Source organism: Bombyx mandarina, chromosome 24 (assembly GCF_030267445.1).
Source record: "Bombyx mandarina strain Sakado chromosome 24, ASM3026744v2".
NCBI classification, from domain to species: Eukaryota; Metazoa; Arthropoda; class Insecta; order Lepidoptera; family Bombycidae; genus Bombyx; species Bombyx mandarina.
The window spans coordinates 11,425,262-11,443,867 of NC_143230.1; the positions used below are offsets into that span (position 1 = coordinate 11,425,262).

Genomic DNA, 18,606 nt, shown 5'->3' on the forward strand with positions numbered 1-18,606 from the left:
TTCAGTGAATATTTTTAACACATTGTTGATAACAACACCTGCAAATATTATTTTGAACAAATTCTGCCGTTTTGATACAAAACAAAGGAGTAGCCATTGTGTCACTAAAGAAATTCAGAGAACCAATGCATAAAAACACATTTATCTTCGACATATGTACTATAGTTTGCAGATAAGTACAACAAATGACTCATAACATAACAATGTCTCACCACCCTTCGTATACCACTCCGCCGCCGTGTACCTGCCTTCGATGACTCTTTTGTTTTTATCGATAATGGCTACATGCTCACCGCCCTAGCCGGGCCATGGTTTATGACCCAAACTGCACGGACAAAATAATTCTACTATAGAGCAATTTATCATTCATTCTGAATGTCGAATAACGGAAAAAATGTGCGTCTCGGAACTTCCAACAGAAGTGATAACTTAAACTAATCTAAATTGAACTATTTAATAATGAAATTGTTGAACTTGAGTAATACGTTGGTTATTACTTAAATTTTATGTATATTAATATGAAAAAGATATATGAATAGTTACGAGATACATACGTTATCAGTACCCTTGCCGTATGCGTGAGAGAAAGGACGCCATAACACATTACCTAATGAAGCGGTTTACCCTTCCTTAATTTTTTTTTTATTGCCTAGATTGGTGGACGAGATCACAGCCCACCTGCTGTTAAGTGGTTACTGGAGCCCATAGACATCTACAACATAAATGCACCACTCACCTTGAGACATAAGTTCTTAGGTCTCAGTATAGTTACAACGGCTGCCCCACCCTTCAAACCGAAACGCATTACTGCTTCACGGCAGAAATAGGCATGGCGGTGGTACCTACCAGCGCGGACTCACAAGAGGTCCAACCGCCAGTAAAAGTTATCACTACAAAAACAATAAAAAAACCCCACACAATTGAAATTTGTTTATTTAACATTATCGTTACACATAATTACATTCATAGGTTACGTTATAAGCTTAAAAGGTCAAGCGACGGTCGCTACGGACCACTAAAAGATGGGTTACCATTCTTCTTACACGCTACATTCAATATACAGTAATATTTATTTATATATCGATTAACTTCGAACAAGTTTCCTTTCTTAAGACGTAAATGATTAAAAACCATTAAACCACATCTTGGGGTTTTCTTTTTAATAATAAAATTCTTTGATGTGAGAACATTTTTAATCACCACGAGTCGTATAACGCCGATAGACCTCAAATAAAATAAAAAATACTATACATGTTGGCACATTAAAATTAACGAAAAAAAAATATGGAGGGTAGATGTAAGGAGCGCCATCTTGTATAGGGGACAATTTGGAAAAATGTCCGTCTGTAAACAGCGAGCTGAGACTCGTTCGTCAACATAGACCCATAGACACGGCCCACTGAGTTTCTCGCCGGATCTTCTCAGTGGGTCGCGTTCCCGATCCGGTGGTAGATTCTGCGAAGCCCGGCTCTTACTCAGGCCAGTGTTAGCGACACTCCCGGTTTGAGTCCCGTGAGCTCGCCTACACGTCAAGGATAAGCTGAAATAGCCTCTCAAAGCTATCGGCATAGGTAAGGTAAAAAAAAATCGACCTAGCGCTAGTGTGGCAAGTGGAAACGATATGAATATAGCAGTTTTAAGTATGGCGCTGTATTTAAAATCTCTTCACTTGCTACTGTGGCGCCACCTTCATTGACTCAATTTCATTGGGATCGTGCCACTTACTTCTACCCTCCAAAGTAAAAAAAAATTGTCGTAACTTCGGATATATTAAAATTGTAATTACAAACAATATTGGGGTCTCCCATCATGTTGCAAGTCTATATGACTCCGTTTTTAGGAATTTACAAAAAAAAACATAAATAAAATGTACCAACACTTGCTGATTCTCGATTAAACGCTATAAAAAAAGATATCGATACAAAAACTCAACTCTTTAGGTCTTCAAACATCGACTACGTGGACATCCCTACTAATCGAAATATCGTTAAAAATCGATTATACTCAAAAGTTTGTGACCAAATTCATAGTCACGAATAATTAATACCGACAATGAAATTAAAAGTTAAAAAAAATTAATTATCTACAATTAATTATTTAATCTTTAATACGTACAATATATGGCGCACAAGGGGTCAGGAAATATTATATAAAGATAAATACATATATAGTTGAGGCCGCGCTCTCATTGTAAGCCAGCTTTAACTGAGCTTACGCTTGTAAAGCTTCTCCGAAGGAATTGTTCTAAATTAATTTATTGGGAGCATTCAAAACGATAAAAATTTGTTTTAATACCCTCACAGAAATGGTAAGACATCATTTTACACATTCTATAAAATAATTGTAATTGTATTCTTGATGCAAATAATATTGGTTTTATTGGCTTATAGAAATAGCTAGGAAAATCTTACAGAGGATTTTTACAGCAGTAATTATAGACAGACAGACAATTTATTTATTGATTGCTTAGGTGGGTGGGACGAGCTCACAGCCCACCTGGTGTTAAGCGGTTACTGGAGCCCATAGCATCTACAACGTAAATGCGTCACCCCTAATGAATAAATATTTGTCGGCAAACGAGCCATCTGTCTTGAGACAATGAGGTCTACGTCTCAATTCTGTGTTACAGCTGAGCTGTCAAGCGCGCAATGTATTACTGCTTAGTGGTAGGAACAGGTAGGACGGTGGTAGCTGGTCGGGTGAGCTCACCAATCGCCCCAACAGAACTGTATAAGATAGTTGATTTTTTAGCTGATTTTTACTGGTGGTAGGACCTCTTGTGAGTCCGCGCGGGTAGGTACCACCGCCCTGCCTATTTCTGCCGTGAAGCAGTAATGCGTTTCGGTTTGAAGATACTGAGATCTTAGAACTTATATCTCAAGGTGTGTGGCACGTTGTGGATGCCTATGGGCTCCAGTAACCACTTAACACCAGGTGGGCTGTGAGCTCGTCCACCCATGTAAGCATGAAAAAAAAGCCCTTATTCATCTCTTATTAAGAGACTAAGCCTTGCGTCCATGGACAGACGCAATGAGCGCGGTCCGACCTCAAAGAAATCTTTTCAAAATAAAATATAAACAAACCGATAAAAAATATAATAATACAATAAAATGGCACGTACTCTTAAATATTAACAATAATCAATCATCGCTGCCAATTGTAACTAACGTTCGAATCGTCAATTCAGACTTGTCGCATGTCAGTACCGTTCTGACATGTCAATGAATAACTCAAACTACAAGGACAACTCGGTGTCCCAATGGAATATAATTTTTTTTAATTACCAAAAATAGAAGCGACCGTGGCTGACGAGGGAAACGGTGGAAGAATCTTCCAGAACTCTTCTGAGATCCAACCATGAGTATGGACAGATGCGATTATTTCGAAAAGTCTTATCTGCGATGTGCGCACGTGAGAAGTTGCACTTCTGGAGTGTAACTGAACTATGATTATGAACCATGAGGACGAGCAGATGCGATTGTAAAAAAATTGCGATGTGCGCACGTGAGAAGATGCACTTCTGGAGGGTAACTCAAATATTTCACTAATCAACTTACAACGTATTTATCCAACACGCATACAATTAATTGTACGTGACCATCGTTATGTTAGTGTACAAGCACGCGCGCGAGTTCGTCGCGAACAGAAGTTCAACTTCGAAGGAGGTCGTAATGTTTACATCGCAACGGGGATCCCGGACAAAAGCACCGAGCAATCCAATCATTGATATTAAGACTATAGAATTTGTTTAGGACCTTAATCAATCGCACCTGGACTCGACTTCCTAACATATGACGTCATTTGGGGCCAAAGCGGACGAGCTATCTGCAGTCTACTACTAGCCGCGTTGTGATTGATTTCAAAAGTATTAATGAGTTATTAGATTATCTCACTGTCGCCCGTGGACATCAACACGTCGTCACTAAGCTTCCCCCTCCACGTCACTCCCAAAATTTATCTGGTAATTAAAAATCAAGGGTTGTACAAACTTGTACATTCCCATCCTAAGCACAGCCCGGAGTCGAAGACATTACCAACTGCACCGGGGCCCGTGGACCACAACCTTTGAGACACGAGGTCCGAGTCAAACGCTAATAATTATCTCTTAAAATTTATTTACACGACCTGTATCGTACCGATAAACTTCCCCGGATATACTCATACAACATTAGGTGACATGTATACAAACATGTTCACAACGCTACCACCGCATCTGCGGTGTTCATAGAAACGCTCCCAGCCGGCGCGGGCGGGATCACAGCTGGGTCCTGTAACAATAATACACTGATATTAGCTTTTATTATACCGTGAGCACTTGTGCGCATTCGTGAGTATTTGTGAGCATTCGTGAGCTTTCATGAGAAATAGCGCTCACGCTATTAGTGCTTATTTCTGGATCGATCCGTCAGCCATGCGTTCAGGTTCAAAGGGCGGGTGAAAATGTCGACCTCATCCAATCATGTTGCCACATGCAGTATTATCATCTTAACACCCGAGCCGCTATATTCCTCAGAGGTCTATTGAATAATAAAAAAAAAAAAATATACTATTACTACTAGTTCAAGTGAGTTCATATCCGCCAGCCCGCAATGTAACGAAAGGGCAAAGACCCTAGAGGTCTTCGGCCCCACGTCTTGGTCTATTTTTAATTGTGTTACATTGCGTGTAAGAATTTTTAAGTGTGTGTGTGTGTGTGTGTGTGCGTGCGTACGTGTGTGGGTGATCAGCTGATCGCTAATCAGCGCGCAGTACACTGACCGTTATAGGAAGAGCACAGGCCTGTCGGCGGGCCGCGGCGAGGAGCGCGAGCCGGACGAGGAGGACTTCCTCTCGTCGAGCGTGGGCCCCCCGGTGCCCCCCGGACCCCCGCCGCCCCCCGCGCCACGCTCCGAGCCCCCACTCGAGCCCCCGCTGCCCGACACCGCGGACTCTTCTCGGTTGTACCTGACGACAGAACGTCAACATGACCATTGAGGTAGGCCTTGACTATGTTACTGTCATCCATCCTGCTCATTCCTGTAGGCTCTTTCTCTATCTCTCAGCGTGCCACATACTAACGCCCGTGATCTTGATTCATTCCTAGTATCCATGGAGCTATGGAGGGTAGAGGTAAGGAGAACCGTCTCTGTGTGTGTGAAAAGTGTCCGTTAAAATCTGCTAAATAAGGGTGGCGCTACAGTAGCAACCGGGTAAATTAAAAAAAAAGGCGTTTAAAGTTATTAGAATAAGATAGAGAAATAACAAAAGGACGAAATAACTGTAAGCACTACAAAATCACAATAAGTATTTTATTTAAAGCCGTTAAGAAAATGCAATCGATGTCCACGTTTTTCCACAGCAATAATTTTAGGTTATATTGACGAAATTAGTTTGGACTACGTAAACATGTGAGGTCTCGTATATTACACTGTCACTAACTACTCTAGTCATTAAATATATTAAATTTCCTAACTCAGCATACTTCAATCAGTTAACAACTACTCAATTCATATCACACCCTGTGCCTATGCTAGCGCCATTCTGGAGGAATTTTGAACTGTTATTTAGTGCTGAAAGTGGGACACTTTTTCAAGCATCTCCCATATGAAACGGTTCTCCTTACCTCTACGAACTACTAAGAACCATCTCAGTGTATTAAAAAGTGTCTGCTAAAAGATGGCGCCACAGTAGCAAGTGCAGAGATTTTAGAAACGCGCCATAAGTTATCACATTTCACTCTGTTTAAAACTGCTATATTATACATATCATTTCCACTTGCCACACTAGCGCTATTTGGGTTAGTCTTGCAACAATAGCGTGCTGTTTACATATGGACACTTTCTCAACTTGTTCCCTATATTAGATGGCGTTCTTAATTCTATTTTTTTTTATGGGATTTTATGACCTGGTAACTAAGACCTTTAGGTAAGTCTGATTATAATTTTAATGATTTTTTTTTATGAAAAACTAGTTGTACCCATCATCTGCTTCGCTGGGCATTTAAAATTAGCTTTATTATTTCTCAACCCCACAAAGATTCTCATCATTAACGCCCCCGCAACTGGTGTAGGGAGTCCAACACTCATATAAATATTAGCCTATCCATTAAGTACATGTATTTTCTACATGGATACCAAGTTTCAAGTCAATCGGATGCACGGTTCAGTAGTTATAACGGAACATCCGTGAAAACCACTGTAGTCTATACTAATATTATAAAGAGGAAAGATTTGTTTGTTTGTTTGTTTCGAATAGGCTCCGAAACTACTGGACCGATTTGAAAAATTCTTTTTCCATTAGAAGCCGACATTGTCCCTGATGAACATAGGCTACTTTTTTTTATTTTTTTTTATTTTTATTTTTTGGTTTCATGTGTGTTTTAATGTTTCCGAAGCGAAGCGAGGGCGGGTCGCTAGTTTTATATATTAGTATAGATGATATTATGACATGAAATGAAGTTGATTAATATGAAACATGACATGAAATGAAATGAGATGAGACGTTAACGGATGAAATATAATCTCAGTAAAATGGTGGTCATTTACTGAGACTTTATCAGTGGAGTTTTTGGAGGATCCCGAGAAGTAATATTCAGCAGCTTTGTTTCATTTTCCCACATTTGTGCACTTCCACAGATACAGTAAACAGTTAAAAAACCACCGTTATTACACATTTAAACCTGACGAAACACTAAATAGACAAATAAAACAAATCACAAAATTTCACTCCTTGCGTTCCGGCCAAAAAGTCCTCTTAATTCTACCCTCCATACTGATATACAAAAACAAACACAGCTTAGCTGAAACGGGATGATGTTTATACGTGTGGCAACATTTTGCCTCCACTCATTCTTCTCAACACTTGACTCACCCATATATGGTGTGCTCGCTGTTGGCACAGGAATACTTGAAGGGTATGGGCTGGTAGCCATACGAGCCAGCATATGGTACGTATCCTGGCCCCATGAGGCTGCGCAACAAGGAAAATTACAATTAAAACATGTGACATGTGTAGGTTCATTGTTATTGTCACTGGAGTACGGTCTAATTCTACTTAGATTGTCGTTCCAGCACACCCTAAGACCCTGGATCTCAACTTTTTCTAATGTTTCTAACTAATGTTCCCTGAACATTATGACGGATTCTTAGTAAGTCACATGACGGTGCCAATTGGTGATAAATCAAGAGTGCGAGTGAAGTCGTCGTGGCCTAAAAGATAAGACGTCCGGTGCATTCGTGTTGAGCGATGCACCGGTGTACCAATTTTTCTAATGAAATACGTACTCAACAAACGTTCACGATTGACTTCCACGGTGAAGGAATAACATCTACTTTAAGGAAATCAAAATTCTAACTTTAGCGTCCCAATACATTTTTGAAAATTTATTGTACGTGCGTAAAAACATTGAAGAATTCCCCAGAGTCTGCGATTTGCACAATGTGAACACTAGGAACAAACATAGGCTTGCGTTGCCGGCGGCTCGAATTAAGAAAATAAGCAACTCTTTTAGGGGGCTGGGTGTACAGCTTTTCAACAAGATCCCACTAAACGTTCAACTACTACCTGTTCATAGATTTAAGAAAACTGTCAAGGAACGTTTGTGCAACAAGGCATATTATAAAGTTAAGGATTATTTACTAGATGGCACTACGTGGGAATGAGGCGCTCGCTCCTGGCCTTTTCATTTTTCATTATTATTATTATTTTTTTAGACTTGTTTTTTCTTTTATTGTGAATATTTCTATTTATTTAAAAAAAAGAAAATATTTGAGAAAAAACAAAAAGAAAAAAAAGCCCGCTGAGTTTGTTTCGCCGGTTCTTCACAGGACTGTGGCTTTTTTTGGAACCGGTGGTAGAGTTAACATTGTTATTTATATTTTGACATTCAACAAGTGTGTCATACTGACATCTAAGTTGAAATAAATGATTTTGAATTTGAATTTGAATTTGAATCGTGTAATAAAAGTGAAACCCGCAAAATTATAATTTGCGTAATTACTGGTGGTAAGACCTGTTGTGAGTCCGCACGGGTAAGTACCACCCACCCCGCCTATTTCTGCCGTGAAGCAGTAATGCGTTTCGGCTTGAAGGGCGGGGCAGCCGTTGTAACTATACTGAGACCTTACAACTTATATCTCAAGGTGGGTGACGCATTAACATTGTAGATTGATGGGCTCCAGTAACCACTTAACACCAGGTGGGCTGTGAGCTCGTCCACCCATCTAAGCAATAAAAAAAACCTATCCTTATTTAAATCAATTTCTAGAAAACTTCACCAGTAGCCAGCTGCTTTGTTGCTGTCCATGGACGACGACAACTACCGACTATCATTTTTATTGCTTAGGTGATGGACATCAGCAACACAAAAGCGGCCACCCGCCTTGAGACACGAGCCCCAAGTATCACTATAGCTACGGTCTCCAACGGCAATGTACACAAAGAGGTCCATGCACTGACCCTGGGTCCGGGAGGGGCTTAACGTCAGCGTCGTCAGCACGTATCCTGAGCGAGGACAGCTCGCCGCCCAGCCAGCCCGCGCCCGCAACGTAGTAACATTGCTCGCTGAAGGTTATCTTGTTAACTGTGTGCCTTATGAAGCCGGCCTGGAAATAATACATGTATATTATTACTCTACCAAAAATATTTGATTTGTTCAAGTCAAATGTCACTACAAATGTTGTACGGTTTAACCAAAGTTTTTTTTTTGCACAAATGTCTATTTATTAATTTTTATAGAAAAATAGACGGTAGATATACTCATTCGAGCATAGTGACTTTTTGGTGGGAACGCAAGAAGTGAAGTTGTGTGATTTGTTTTATTTCGTCTATTTAGTGTTTCTTCAGGTTTAAATATGTAATAACGGTGGTCTATTAACTGTTTAATATCTGTGAGTGCACAAATATGGGAAAATGAAACAAAGCCGCTGGACGTAACTTCTCGGGTTCCTCTAAAAAGTCCACTGAAAAAATCTCAGTAAATGACCACCATTTTACTGCGATTATATTTCATATCATCTCATCTCATTTCATTTCATTTCATCCCAGTTGATTAATGTCTCAAATTAATCATCTTCATTTCATATTACTCCATTTTATCATTTTTTATAAAATTAGGAATATAAATTAAAATAAGACATGACTTAAAAGTCTTAGTTACCAGGTCATAAAATCCATTAAAAAAAAAACGAGCATAGTGTAGTACATGGTGTCAATAGTTATATGTTATTGACAGATATGAGTAGAAGGATTATAATTTGATTATATCTTAAAAAAACATCCCCGCTTTTTTTACAAAACTTCTTTTAAATTTTTTTGTTGGATTTTCTATATCCTATGTTTTTAGTTATTTTTTAACTATATTTTATTTAAATTTCTCAATTTTTTGTTTAAGTAGCATTATGTATCATAAATTATACACTAATGTATAATACATTCAGACAAATACAACAATTTCCATTTTGCTAAATGAAAAAAATAAGGCGCACATATGAATTTATTGGTTTGTCTGTCCAAAGTAAATAAATAACAGGTCTCTCTATTATTTAAAATATCGAACTGTCATCGGTCTCAATAAGTACACCAAATTTCGAGTTAATCCGACGTTTTGAAGGGGGTCAAAATCATGTTCAAAGATTCCGTTACATACATACTACATAACATACGTATGAAGCTAATAAAAGTGTATTAAAATAGTCCATTTTTATTTGACATGTCGCAGTATTGACAGACCTTGGAATACTAAGTGCCAGCAACATGTTTCAATACTAAGTACATATCATGAAGGGCTCAAGCTCCCTACACGGTCATGGGTGTGAGGTACACACTGACCTTGAGCATATGTGAGGCATATTTCCTTGCGTCTCTCCGGTCAGCTATCCCGGCTACGTGCTGTAGTATCCAGTCCACTATGTCAGCACCGATGAATGCATTAGGTATAGTTATCTTCAACCACATCCGATCACGGATCTCCAGTCCTGAAACATGTATACGAATCATATTATTTTTGGGACTTAAATGATATTTTTTATATGTGAGGCAAAAACCTTGTATCCCTTTTTACGAAATTTGCATGGACGGAGGAGTATGAAATTTCCCACACTTGTGGAGAATATAGAGAAGAAGTGCAAAATGTTGTATTTTTTTTTCTAACAAATATACATAAAAAAAAAACATATTCATAAAAAAAAAAGCATTACACACACTAACATGTATTTGACACAAATATATATACTCTGTGTTTATAATCAAGCTTTTGTTATTGCTTAAAGTCTGTGGTCAAATTGAGAACAGATTAATATTGTTTAAAGTGTAGTCTTGGTGAAATCTGTGATTATAAAATTATAATAAATAGTCTTTGACAATAGAACCATAACAATGTTTAATATTTTCGACTACCGGGGGACCCCTAGTACCTGTAATTACGTGGGTGAAATGATGACTATATCCTAATTTAAAGATTAATGGATAAATCAAAAAGTTCCTTGTTAGATTTTACACTGACCAGAATCCGGCCTCAGCATGGCCCTCACGACGACAGCCATGTCCATGTTGACAGAGAGCTGGGGCTCTAGGGCTCCGGCCGGGACCGTGCTCGCGTCCGAAGCCCCGCGCTCCGACACCGACGACACCGGCAGCGCGGACAACGAGGGAGGCGGCGGCGGATACGCCTCGCGAAGGGCCTGCGTGTGAGCCACCCATGCCCCTGCAAATATAGACATGTAGACATGTAGAGGCTGGTGGTGGCTAGATATAGGACAGAGATCTATTCGTGTATGAGTAGAGCTCCAGATCAATACAGAGCCTCCGAACCATGTGTATATGGGCGCAAACGCCACTATTGGCAATAATTGGCATGCTAATATATGCCACTATTGTCAATAATAATATATGCTAATATAGTTTAGTTTATTCTACATTATTATTTACTTGTTGAAACTGTTATTCTGCCATGTTTAAATATTTAGCGGACACTGTTTTGGTGTGGGAGTGTTCAGAATGTGTTTAATGTTTGCAAATGCATCTACTACCAGATCAGAATCGCAGACTGCTTACAAGAAACTCATGAGGACTGATTTATTTATTTATCTAGTTGCAGCAACAAAGTGATCATCAATTCATTGACAAACTGACAAAAGTCCATGGCAGATGTCACCTCAATTATAGGTGCAATCGACAGTGCATTGACAACAAAAATAAATAAATAAATAACTAAAATTGATTAAATTTTATTTTAATTTATATTTAGCTGGGAAATGATCTGTGACATATTTTTCCTGTAAGTTGTGAGCTGCTGTTATCAGTAGGCCTACTAACACTCTTTAACGAGTTTAAACAGTTTCAATGGATATCAGCTATCCTAAGCCTGCTTCTAGCAATAGAGCTGCAGGCGTCTATACGAGGGCTGCACTAAAAGTATCGGGAATGGAATATTTCCACTGTTCCTGTCATATTAAAATCTTTTTAATTGAAAACTCCTTGGTTTTAAAAATCGAATACCATTTATTTATTTAAAAAAGATTCTCGGTCTTGTCACGAGGTTTTGTGAAACTTGTTTAGTCGTTGAGAAAATGGAATTGACTCGAGAAAATTCAAGAGCGATGATTTATTATGACTTTCGAAGTGGTTTAACACAAAAACAGTGTGTTGACCGGATGATTTCTGCAAATGGTGATGAAGCCCCATCCAAAACTACAATTTATCGCTGGTTTGCTGAGTTTCAACGTGGACGTGTCAAGCTCAGTAATGATCCCCGTCAAGGTCGTCCAAAAACTGCAGTCACCCAAGAAAACGTTGATGCTGTGCGTAAGCTGATTGAGGAAGATCGACATGTGACATACCGCGAAATTCAGGCAACTTTAGGCATTGGCATGAGTCAAATACAAATAATCTTGCATGAACAATTAGGTGTAAAAAAGTTGTTTTCCCGATGGATACCGCATTCGCTCTGTGAAGAGCAAAAAGCGGCTCGCGTTACTTGGTGCGTCAGAACTCTCGAAAGATTCCACGCAGGATCCTCAAATGCTGTATACAACATTGTATCAGGTGACGAATCCTGGATATACGCGTACGAACCGAAACAAACGAAACAAAAAACCAGTCACGAGTTTGGGTGTTCGAAAATGAGTTAAAGCTAACAAAAATTGTTCGTTCACGGAGTGTTGCAAAAAAAATGGTGGCCACGTTTGTCTCCAAAACCGGCCATGATACGACTATTCCTCTTGAGGGACAAACAACGGTTAATGCAGAATGGTATGCTAGCATTTGTTTGCCACAGGTCGTTTCTGAACTCCGTAAAGAGAACTGCAACCGCCGCATCATCCTCCATCACGACAATACGAGTTCTCACACCGCGCACAGAACAAAAGTTTTTAGAGCAAGAAAACAGAATTATTAGACATCCGCCGTACAGCCCCGACCTAAGCCCTAATGATTTCTATACTTTCCCTAAAATAAAGAATAAATTGCGTGGACAGAGATTTTCATCACCTGAAGAAGCTGTGGACGTCTACAAAACGGCTATTTTGGAGACCCCAACTTCCGAATGGAATGGTTGCTTCAATGATTGGTTCTATCGTATGGAAAAATGTGTCAAATTTCGCGGAGAATACTTCGAAAAGCTATAAATACATTTTTAAATAGTAATGTTGTGTCACTTCGTTAATTCCCGAAATTTTCAGTGCCGCTTAGGTACTAATAGCAGTCTAAGTGGATCGGATGGTTCTATAAAAACTTCATCTTGTTGTAGTATTTAGTGATATACTAGCTGACCCGGCAGACTTCGTAGTGCCTCAATTGATAAATAAAAGACCTAAACTTTTGTATAAAATAATCTTAAAACAAACAAAAGGAATCCGTCCGACGGGGACACATCAAATGAAAAACAAAATTGTTTGTTTTTATATAATTCCGAGCATTTTCATATTTTTTCACCTTTTTAACCTTCTTTGGACTTCCACGAATAATTCAAGACCAAAATTAGCCAAATCGGTCCAGCCGTTCTCGAGTTTTAGCGAGACTAACGAACAGCAATTCATTTTTATATATATAGATTTAACGTGGCCGGCTCACCTGGGTCTATTGGTCTGACAGGTTCTGTTCTGGGTATGGTAAAGTATCCTTTAGGGTTAGGATCCCAGCACTTGGCCACCACCAGTTTGATGGGACCAGGCTTCTGAACAACCTCCCTGAGCACGCGTACAGCTTCATCATTGGTCATATCTTCGAAATTGACATCGTTGACCTGAAATAGAAAAATAGTAGGGTCTGTAGTTCTTTATATTATACTAGCTGACCCGGCAGACTTCGTAATGCCTCAATCGATAAGTAAAAGACTTCGTCCGACAGGGGACACACCAAAGGAAAAACAAAATTGTTATTTTTATTTAATTCTGATCATTTTCATATTTATCTACCTTTTAAACCTTCTCTGGACTTCCACCAACAATTCAAGACCAAAATTAACCAAATCGGTCCAGCCATTTTCGAGTTTTAGCAAGACTAACAAACAGCAATTTATTTTTATATATATGCAATGATATTGTTTCCACAGATGATTCTTATCCACCTAATTGTTGTTTGAAAGAGATGTTAAATAGTAGATTATTTAGTGTGTGTAACTGTTTATTGTGAGTAGAACTATTTCATTAGATTATAAGTTAGATTAGTTTTCGTTATCGTGTTGTCTTGTGCATTAGTTGCAAGGAACATTGTGTACAAACTCAGCACATTTGTCTTGTTTAGTCGTGCGTGCGCACATGGCTTATGTTTCAAACCAGATTTTTTACTTGTGTTATTTATTGTGTATCTTTTTAGCTTCTAATGTGTATTGTGTGCCTAATAAAATAACATAAATAAAAAGATCTTAGTGGTAAGGGCGTGGACGGTACGGCGCCGGCTACCGTGTAACGGCGCGGCGCCGCCACCTTTGCACCGCGCCGGCACATCATTGTTTTCAATACAGTCTGTACAGTTCTGTCTTAACATGCCGGATCAGCTAGTATCAAATAGATAAATCATATCAAAATTAGCAAAAGGAGCAGAATAATAAGTCTTTCGCGATCCATGTTAAGACAGAAACTGTATTGGAAACTATGGTGTGCCGGTGCGGTGCAATAGTGGCGGTGCCGGCTACCGTGTAACGGCGCGGCGCCGCGTGTAGACATGTGTCCACGCCGTAAGACCGGTGTTTCCCAAGCGCTATTTTTTTTATTTTTATTGCTAGATGAGTGAACGAACTCACAGCTCACCTGGTGTTAAGTGGTTACTGGAGCCCATAGACATTTACGACGTAAATGCGCCACCCACCTTGAGATATAAGTTCTAAGGTCTTAAGTATAGTTACAACGGCTGCCCCACCCTTCAAACCGAAACGCATCACTGCTTCAACGGCAGAAATAGGCAGGGTGGTGGTACCCACCCGCGCGGACTCACAAGAGGTCCTGACACCAGCTATGATATGTTATAATTAAATTATAACATTATTATGACATATGTTAAATGAGTAGTCTTCAAGCTATCCATAATATTGTGTATTGCTTTATATGATTTGTCCTTCTTCAACGCGGCTTGTGAAGAGTATTAAACGGTAGGCAGTGGCTTAGCTCTGCTCCTAGCATTGCTGACGTCAACGTGCGACGGTAAGCACTTACCATCAGGTGGGCTGTATGCTGCTTATACGGCAATAACAAAAAAGGTCCCATTGTACTTTTAGTATTTAATCTTTTGCATTTGTTTCAAATTCTACATCATCTACATCTTTATATCACAATGGTATTAGTGTCTGTACCTTAACCGTTACTAATTACTTTATTATGGTATGGTATGATATTTGTGGATATTTTCTGCAATTAAACGAGGAGACAGCCATCAGAGAAATGTGGTGGCAGGTTGAGAAGCTTGCCACCAACACCAATCAAATGATGACCACAACCACCCTATCAAGAGTGACACAAGACAAAGAAGAACCCAAAATGGATGCGGTAAGAAAACACCAACAATAGAAATTGTTAAGGGCACCTCCCAATGGCAAGTTACAACAAATCTATGGAGATACCAAAATAGAAGGTTAATGTTGGACAGGCAACCCACCTCACCACAAGAAGACAAGCTGCACCTCCTCACATATAATGTGGACTAATGGCAATAAGAAAAAAAGTTAAGCTAAAGTAAAATGAAGACAAATTCTATGGTCCAGAGTACTCATTATAAGCAAGTAAGCTAAAACATGGACATTGCCGACAGAAAATGAGAATACCATAGCTATTGTAAGATGCCTTTGCTAAGATATCATCCTGTTATTTAAATAGTACAAAACTCCATCAAAATTATAAGATTTATCCTTTTAGAGGTTCATTATTTTTATCTTTCTTTTGTTCAGTAATTATTAGTGAATGTTTCTTATCAATCCTGTTATCTTTTAGATTAACCAAGCTTAATTTTAAATTTAAATTAAAATCTGATCAATCCATAGCAACTCCCAATTGAAATTTAGCCAGCTTACACTCCATGACAAGGTCATTAAAGTTTTGTTTTGAATCAGCTTTTTTATCATTTAAGTGTTTCCACAATCAAGAATTTTAAGTATAAGCACCATGATAGTCACAACTTCAAATATTGACAAAGGCCTCCCTGTTATCAGCAGAGTTCTAGTTCTGTAACACAGTCCAAGATAGCTCTACCTTGCCAACTTTAATAGTCATGGTAGATAGATAAATATTATACGAGTCTTACCTGCAGAATCATGTCACCGGGCTCTATTCTTCCGTCTAGGGCCACAGCACCGCCCTTCATGATACTTCCGACGTAAATTCCACCATCCCCACCCTTGTTGGACTGCCCCACTATCGAGATCCCCAGAAAATTGACTGTGTCCATATTTAAAGTAACAGTGATAATGTGCATAGACATGGTAGAGTCCGTGATCGAGGAGTACGATGACGTTCGGGACATAACTTGAGGTCTTTTCCGCCGTCTTTGAGGTCGTTTTCGCGAACTCACTTGAAGATGCGATACACTGCTACACTCTGTTAATGCTCTGTCTACTGAAGCGTTTGTGTGGCGACCTGTTGTATTGGTTATTTCAGATTGACTGTCAAACAAGCTAGTCGAGTCTAAATCCGAGCTTAAAACCGAAGCAGTCTCATACTCTAGGCCATGATTGCCAAATTTCGAGTGTCCATTGATTCGGAGGCCCCTATATTTGTATTTGTCGCAGGAAGCTCTGTGCCCCGGTCGGGAGCTTATCGTACTGTCCGTATCCGTACAGGTGTCCCTCGTGAGAGGCGCCGCTGGAGCTCCATGAGCTGGTTTTGTCTTGCCTGCGTTACTGTCCGTACACTGGGAGCCGCCGTCTGAGGGGTTCGAGCCCTCGGCGGATACGAGCCACGACACAACACGACCATTAAAACACGGCAAATGAGCGTTATCATCGACTATTTCTTCTTTAACAACACCAAAATCATCGTCCATCGATTTAAAGAAAAATTTATAGTTCGGTCTGTTTAACTGATTTTTGAAGTCTAATAACGTAACTTTCTCGGGTGAAATAGGTATTTTAACCAAATACGGAGTTTCTTCATCGTCTATGTAATAAATTACTTTCGTTTCCTCCATTTTAACACATTTATTTATTGAAAAACAACACTCCCTACGATCTATAAATATCAGCCGCCATCACAAAAATGGCTATTGATGTGCCTTTGGAAAACATACAGCATTGTATTATGAAGAAGCAGTGTGTACTTAGCTTAGATTCCTTGTCTATGTCCAACCATAGACAGTCAATTTAGTTCCATCTTTAGCCGCTAGGTGCTGCCAGCAAGTATAAAGGGAGCGCAGCCATCTTTGATCTTCAACACGTCATCTCGGATCCTCCTGATCCACTAACGGTGCTTTTAGGTACTTCAAGCACCGGTCACCGTTCTCGTCGAACCCGTCGCTTGCGACGAAGGGCTCGACGAGTAAATTAACTCTCAGACACAGCCCACTGAGTTTCTCGCCGGATCTTCTCAGTGGGTCGCGTTTCCGATCCGGTGGTAGATTCTGCGAAGCACGACTCTTGCTAGGGTTCGTGTTAGCAACATCGTCAGGTTTGAGCCCCGTGAGCTCACCTACTAAAGTTAAGGCTACGCTGAAATAGCCGCTAGGGCTATCAGCTTAGGTAGGAAAAAAAAAAAAAAAAAAAAATGATCTTCATAGCGTTGTGTACTTTCGTACTGTGAAGTCGCAAGTCCACAAATATTTATTCGACTTCTTATTAATTGCAAAAAATATTTATTTTGTGTTTCTATGAGTGTTATTTTGCAATCATTACGAGTATTATTTACCAATCCTATCATCGGACGCCATGAATCACGCGTCATCTGTTGGAGGTGATGTTGAGTCAAGCTCCATAATTTCCGAGAGGGAAGATGTCCAGGCGAGACGCGATGGAGACGCCTCGCGTTCGAACAGCTCGTCAAGCGAAAAAGAACAAAAGGAGTCTCTGCGTAAGAAACGACGGGATTCAAAGGTAACGGTCGATCTTCGAATCGGCTCGTTATCCCACCAGGTCAGTGACGTTGTAAATCTAATAATGCATCAACTGTGTGTAACAATTGAATGTAACGAAAATTGTTGTAAACGAATTGATCTCGTCAATACGGAAATTTTGACAAAAACACAACAGATTTAAACTAATAATCTTTGTAACATAATTACTGAAAACTTTGACAAATCGTCTCCGTCGTACAAGTTACCCGTAAAAAGCGTTTTAAATTGTATACGGAAAAAAGGGCCGTATGTATAGAAATAAGACGTCAAAGTTTAATTTCCGTGGTCTCTAACAAAGTATCCTGTTGCCGACGCACCACTCATTGAGGAATTTTTGTTTGATAATATAAAATTGAAATCTATTCAGTCCCTCGGAGGGCTACAATCCTATTTGTCACGATCTCGTACAAAAGGTAAGCCAAACATTATAAACAATCATAGTCCGTAACATCTGGCACAATCCAGAGGGGGGCAATTGAAGACACCGACGGGAGGCACTGAGTGCCACCAAAATTGTAATAATTTGTAAACCATGTATGGTTACCAAATACCGTAAAAAAAAAAAAAAAAAAACTTTCTGCGGAAGAAAAGCGACGGATCAATGCGTCCAATTTTCCATCTTCGAGAGTTGAACAAGGTCGTAAAGATAAAACACCTAACTGTTTTCGGACACCTAGGTACCAAACTTTCTCCACCCAGGGGACTGGATGATAGAATTGAACATTTCTCAGGAATATTTTTCTAGTATCAGTCGCAAAATTTCGTCGATACTTCTTGAGGATCAGCACCTCCAGGAAGGAATCGGTACCTTCTTATGAGTTAGTATGAAATGACATGCCTACCCTTCGGTCTGGCTTCAGAGCCACACCTTTTTGCTTTTATAACATGCGGGTCGCAGAGACCTTGCGTGCAAAGGGAACTCGAGTGCTAGTGTCTACTAGACGACTTCCTTTTTGGTCGACCAAGACAAATCCAAGTTGAAACTTCAGGCTGCAGAAGCTGTGAAGCTTTTGGATTAACCTTTTTTGCTTCCATAACATGCTGGGTCGCAGAGACCTTGCGTGCAAAAGGAACTCGAGTGCTAGCCTACCTAGACGA

The 18,606-nt window shown here is 39.6% G+C and overlaps 1 protein-coding gene across 1 annotated transcript; it reads right to left on the reverse strand.

The window, feature by feature from the left end:
* Positions 1–915: 915 nt before the first annotated feature.
* Positions 916–16,708, reverse strand: dsh (Segment polarity protein dishevelled). The gene is made up of 8 exons (XM_028181734.2): positions 15,709–16,708; positions 13,048–13,219; positions 10,481–10,681; positions 9,808–9,953; positions 8,437–8,582; positions 6,850–6,948; positions 4,759–4,944; positions 916–4,268 (listed from the first exon to the last, which is right to left on the reverse strand). The coding sequence occupies exons 1-7, from the start codon at positions 16,588–16,590 to the stop codon at positions 4,761–4,763; spliced, it is 1,830 nt and encodes a 609-aa protein (XP_028037535.2). The 5' UTR covers positions 16,591–16,708; the 3' UTR covers positions 916–4,268; positions 4,759–4,760.
* Positions 16,709–18,606: the final 1,898 nt, after the last annotated feature.